Below are 5,803 nucleotides of genomic sequence, written 5' to 3' on the forward strand. Positions count from 1 at the left end.
CTTCGGAGGACCCGTCCTGCCGTTTTGGACACAGCCTTTAGCTGCATCGGAGTTGCTATTGTCTCAGTTTGATGACATCATAAAATGAGCCGACCACCAACGGCAAAGGCTGCATTCCATTCCAAAATACTTAAATGTGAACTTCAACATTTAACTTCAACATTTAACATTTAACTTTTACATTTAGATTTAAACATTTAGATTTCGGATTCAATATTTAGCTATATTTTTTAACATTTAAATTTAACATTCAGTAAAAATTAGCTAAACGTAAGAACAGTTAGCTAAATAACAAAATATATGTTAGTGGAAAAATTTTAACACTCAAAAAGTGAGCTAAATAATGAAAAACGTTAGCAAATGTTTTTAACAATTCATTTTACACTTAGCGCCTCATAAAGAGCGCACTGTATGGCTAAAAGTTGAATTAATGTAGTGGCTAATACGCTAAAAAAAGTATTATTTACAAGTTTGCAAAAAAAGTCACAGGAAAGCTGTTAAAACTAGCCTGATCTGTTGTGGGTATAAATATCAATCATATACATTTTCCTGTTATTTTTGGTTACAGTCGCTGCAGATGGAGGAAATGGCCACATGTGGCACTGGAGCTGCAGGTCATGAAGCTGTGTGAAATTATTAAGGATCTGTTTGACATTACAGACAGAAACATAGAACAGAGTAATATGGATTATATCAAAAAACCAGGTGAAGAGATATGATTCATACAAAAACTGAATACTTGTGAGCATCTGAACGGATTTACAGAGGGCAAACTCATTCTGAAAGTTTGAACCAGTCTCAATGCTTGAGGTGAAGACACAGGTAAAGTACAGGAGGTACGCAGGTTCAGGCGCTGCCTCAGACGCACATGTCAGAGTTCTGGATCAAAGCCCGAGCAGTTGTGTTGGAGGGAAAACCTGCACAGTTGCTTTTACGCCAAACACCACCTGAGCATAAAAACACGCTCTTGCGGTGGATGTGTCGCAATCTTCTTGTTTGATTTACATACTTTCCCACAACTTTTTTTTTCAGTTTTTTTTTTTTTTACTCCACTTGCATTTTCTGGATTCCTAACAACGTGCAACCCTGAGAGCTTTGAGATCCATGCAGGTGAAGTGAGTGAAGGCAAAGTTTGCACTGAAAAAGCCTGGCAGTTTAACACTGTGGTAGCTGCACAGGGTGGGAACACACAGCGTTGCCTTTGTTTGAACCTGTAATGTGAGCAAATAGCTCATGTGTAGGATCAGAGAGCTTTTGATGACTTCTCTGCACACAGTTTCCACAGTATGGAGAAAACAAAAGACGCAGCATTGAAGTTGAGGTTTAGATTTGTCACAAAGGACAACAGGACGAGTTTCTGGATGACCTTATTTCTGCGCCTACACAAATTGTGGTCCGGCCACAACTTAAACAATGTGGGCTTTGTGGATTATACTCTTRTGGGGATTGATGATTGGGGGGCTCTTTCTGAGTTTGGAAAAGTCAGACAAGCCGGAGTGCTCGCTGTCCTGATCGTCAGGATGCTCTTGACTGGCAGGGCCGCCCAGCCCTTCGTCGACTTCGTCCTCGTCGTCTGTAACCGGTGGGTAGGTGCAGCTCACAGGAGGGGGCTGATAGGTCTTGGTGAAGCTTCCTGGGCGTGAGCCCCCATCTGCTGGCATTACGGCATTGCCATTCATGTGTCTCAAGGCCTCAGTCTGGTGTACAGCAGGGAAGGTGGATGGCGTGAGAGGAGGTTGGTAACGGCTCTCCTGTGACAAAGACTAAGAGCAGACGCATTAACTCGTCACGTTATTATCACCAGGTGAATATGCAACTGAGTAATCTCAGTGTGAGGCATTCCATCGTTTGGTAAAAACACGTTTGGACATGCCTGGATTCTAAAATGCAATCTAAAAAACTTACCAAGGACATGTTGCTGTTTTTCACATATGACTCCACTCTGAGCCTTGCCTCCTCATCTCGATCAAAAAGCCTCCCCCTCCGGGAGTTGTTGTTCAGAGATGGTCTACCCAGGGAGTCGTACGCCCCCAAGCCCCCCCGGCCACATGAGATGGTAGACCTGCTGTCACGGCAGTGGGCCAGCTCCTGCTAGAACAGGGAAATACAGTGATTATCARCATGTACACTGATCCGGTTGTAATGATCCTTTCTTTGATTATAAGGTGAGTTTACCAGGATTTATTTATAACTGAGGTCATTGGAGTTGCATGTGACTGCATCTGTTTTTCTTCTACAGAAGAATTTTTTATGCTCTAATAAGGTGATTCCACAGTTTTTTATACTGTTTGTCTGTTTATATACTTTTGGGCTCTCCCTTAGAGAAAGTGTGAGAAKCTCGGTCAGAGCCGTTGTTCCTCCCYGTYGAGAGGAGCCAGTTGAGGTGACTCAGGCATCTGGTTAGGATGCCTCCTGGACRCCTCCCTGGTGAGGTGTTCTGGGCATGTCCCRCTGGGAGGAGACACAGAGGAAGACCCAGGACCCAGGAGGGACTATGTTTCTCAGCTGGCCTGGGAATGCCTTGGGATTCCCMCAGAGGAGCTGGCCCAAGTGGCTGGGGAGAGGGAAGTCTGGGTCTCTCTGCTTAGGCTGCTGCCCCCGAGACCCAACCCTGGATAAAGAGGATGGAGATGGATGGATGGATGGATGGATGGATGGATGGATGGATGGATGGATGGATGGATGGATGGATGGATGGATGGATGGACGGATGGATGGATACTTTTTTATATAAGATGTTTGTTTCAAATGTGTTATAGGAACCAATTCAGTGAAAAACCAAGTAAAGGTTTACTTGTGTCAACTGTGAGAGACATCTATAGAATGATTATTTGACAGGGACAAAGGTGTGAAAAAAATCTGGTTACTGAAATGAAATAAAGTATCACTTTTAAAACATTTTGCTTTTTTTTCCCAGAAAACTTAATTTTGAATGATTTATCCTTACATAAAACGTATCCCTCTTTTTCAGTAAGATCCTTTGCAAGCTCCAATGTTGCTGCAATTCATTGAGTTTTTACWATCTTCTGAAAAGCTCACCTTACCAATAAGATTAACGTAGGCTAAACAGTATTAGCTCAAATGATTTGAATTAAGTTATTACCGTGCAGTTTCTCTTGTTCTTTCTTGTTGAATTTAAATGATTTAATTTAATTTCTATATTTGATTTGATTCAGAAAATAAATCTCTGCCCCACTAAAATTTTTGGTAAACAGTCTGAACTTATACAGCGCTTTATCAAGGCCCAAGGGACTCCGAAATGCTTTACACTACATTCACCCATTCACACACTGATGGTGGTAAGCTACATTGTAGCCACAGCTGCCCTGGAGCACACTGACACTGACAGTGACAATTGTGGTCCTGCTACAATGTGGGCTTTGTGAATCAGATTGGGGGGCCATGCACCGGCGCCACCGGACCTCAACCACCACCAACAGGCAAGGTGGGTAAAGTGTCTTGCCGAAGGACACAACGACTGTGACAGCTGGAATGGGGGTCRCATTTTTGAAAATTACAGCCTACGTATATAAGTGTGCATGGTTTAAAAATCTGTTAAACTGTAGGTTGTGCAGATTATCTGTTTTAGTCCACAGCAGTTCTTATGATTATGATTTAATCTACTGAAGTACATTTTTGGAACAAAATAAGTCAATGTTGACCAATTCTTTGTAGTAATTATTTATCTTCCTCTGATTAGTTTTTAGCTCAGGTGTTTCTGGGCAGAGGACAGGTGCGGCGTCAAAACACACCTCTAGTGTTTTAGAATTATGGTCACCGAAAGAAGAAACCCCTGTGACAACTTGGCAACTCATGCAAGAAAATTGAGAACCACTGTGAAAGGTTTCAACACATTTTGGAGATTCCCTTAAAAACATCATTCACAAACTAGTCYCAAGAGTGGCAGCCCAGTGAGATTACTACATTTAAGCTTTTCTAACCAAATGCTTTCTTGATTACATTTATTACATTTCCAGGAGGATGGAGTCGTGCTTTGATCCTGACACCAACTTCAAACAGCTGAGAACTTCCAGAGGAAAAATGGGCACGCAGAAAGAAATGAAGAAGCCAAACATCTCAAGAGAARAGAAGTGTTAAAGGACCTCAGCAGTCTTCACTAATCCATAGTGTTAGTATTAATATCTGAGGTGCACAACTTTTGAAGCACAGAACTTAGCCGTGCAGCATCTGGACAGTAAAGCCTCAGTCACAGGCCCCGGCTTTGCATGTAGATTTAGATAAATACAGTACAAAGACTGACCCCGAGGGAAGACAGGCTGGTCCTCAGTGTTCCYTCCACCCTCAGAGGGATGTTTTCTTCTGTCTGAAAAGAAAAAAAAACACACAGCAAGGCTCAAGAAACGGTCTAACAAAACCCTAAAAGTAGTCCAAGATGAAAAATTACTAGTGGCTTAAGGTCCTTATCGTTTCTCTATTTGCATATTAGACTGAAACATTTRAGAGCAGCATTCCTCGTGCCTCAACCTGAACCAGGATGTGTAGCAGAACAGGAAACACAAACTGGTTCTGCAGAAAGACAGTTTAAAAAGAAATAAAGTAGTGCTTGTACCACATCTCTCTCAGTGTTGACAGAGTTCACTCTCCTGAAAGAAGCTTGTCTGTAGAGAGTGCATTCTTCCCTGTGACAAACAYGAAATAAAAGAAAAACAAAATGGAAATTATTTCAAATGAAAATTGAATTACAGATTTTCATGTTATATCCTTCTTTCTTTGTGTACATGTGATAATCCCACCATTAAGTCATTTTTCTTTAATCTATACTTCAATGAATATATTTTTTTGCATGGCTTTGCTTTGTTTTTAAGTGTTTTCCTGTTTTTTTATTATAACCTTTGCTATAGAGTATTTAAATATTAACTTATTCAAGAGATGGATGCTGTGATTTTTCCTTTTTGTACCTTTTATATTTTTAAAGTTGTTTTTACATTTTTTATAATAAAAAATATATATCCCCACAGAAATACATAGAGATCAAAAAACATTGTTCTCTTTGTAATCTGCTTCAGCACACTTACACTATTTTGTCTTTTTATGCAGCTTTTATTTAATTTTTTGCTACGACTGTAGGCTACTACATTTAGCTTTGACCTAGCCAGCTATTTTAAACTTATAGCTTATTTTAGCCATTAGTTTTGCTATTTTTTAGCATCTAGCTAGCTAGATGTKTAAAAAAAATAAAAATATAATTTGATGATTTGCAAATACTTTTCAACCCACATTCAACTGAATACACTAAAAGACAAAAGATTTAATGTTCAAACAGATAAACTTTTTTAGTTTTTTTTTTTTTAACATTTCCTCATTTTGAAGTTGATGCCTTCARCATGCTCTAAAACATCTGGCACAGCTTTCCTTTTAACAACACTCAATAAGTGTTTGTGAACTGAGAACGWTAATTGTTGAAGCCCTGTGAAATTCTTTCATTCTTGCTTGATGAATAACTTTAGTTGCTCAACAGTCCAGGGGTCTCTGTTGTTATATTTGGTGCTTGATAATGCTCCACACATTTTCAGTGGGAGACAGGTCTGGACTGCAGGCAGGCCAGTCTAGTACCTGCACTCTTTAACTCTGAAGCCACAAAACTGGAACACGTTCAGCATGTGGCTTGGCATTGTCTCGCTGAAATCAGTAGGACGTCCCTGAAAAATACGTGTCTTGTACAGTATGGCAGCATTTGTTGATTCAAAACATGGATGTAGCTTTCACACACACACACACACACACACACACACACACACACACACACACACACACACACACACACACACACACACACATATAT

At 40.4% G+C, this 5,803-nt stretch overlaps 1 protein-coding gene across 3 annotated transcripts in view; it reads right to left on the reverse strand.

The window, feature by feature from the left end:
• Positions 1-310: 310 nt before the first annotated feature.
• The window catches only part of nectin4a (nectin cell adhesion molecule 4a), a 35,301-nt gene continuing 29,808 nt past the window's right edge, over positions 311-5,803 (reverse strand). Inside the window, exons 8-11 of one of the 3 annotated variants that reach the window (XM_014022958.1) lie at positions 4,571-4,640; positions 4,262-4,324; positions 1,906-2,091; positions 311-1,751 (exon numbers count right to left, since the gene is read on the reverse strand). In XM_014022958.1, the coding sequence (XP_013878412.1) occupies positions 1,407-1,751; positions 1,906-2,091; positions 4,262-4,324; positions 4,571-4,640 (664 nt within the window). In that variant the 3' untranslated portion in view covers positions 311-1,406. Of the gene's footprint in view, positions 1,764-1,905; positions 2,092-4,261; positions 4,325-4,570; positions 4,641-5,803 lie in introns of all 3 variants that reach the window. The other 2 variants (XM_014022957.1, XM_014022956.1) reach the window with 2 other exon arrangements.

Source organism: Austrofundulus limnaeus, unplaced genomic scaffold (genome assembly GCF_001266775.1).
Source record: "Austrofundulus limnaeus strain Quisiro unplaced genomic scaffold, Austrofundulus_limnaeus-1.0 Scaffold350, whole genome shotgun sequence".
NCBI classification, from domain to species: Eukaryota; Metazoa; Chordata; class Actinopteri; order Cyprinodontiformes; family Rivulidae; genus Austrofundulus; species Austrofundulus limnaeus.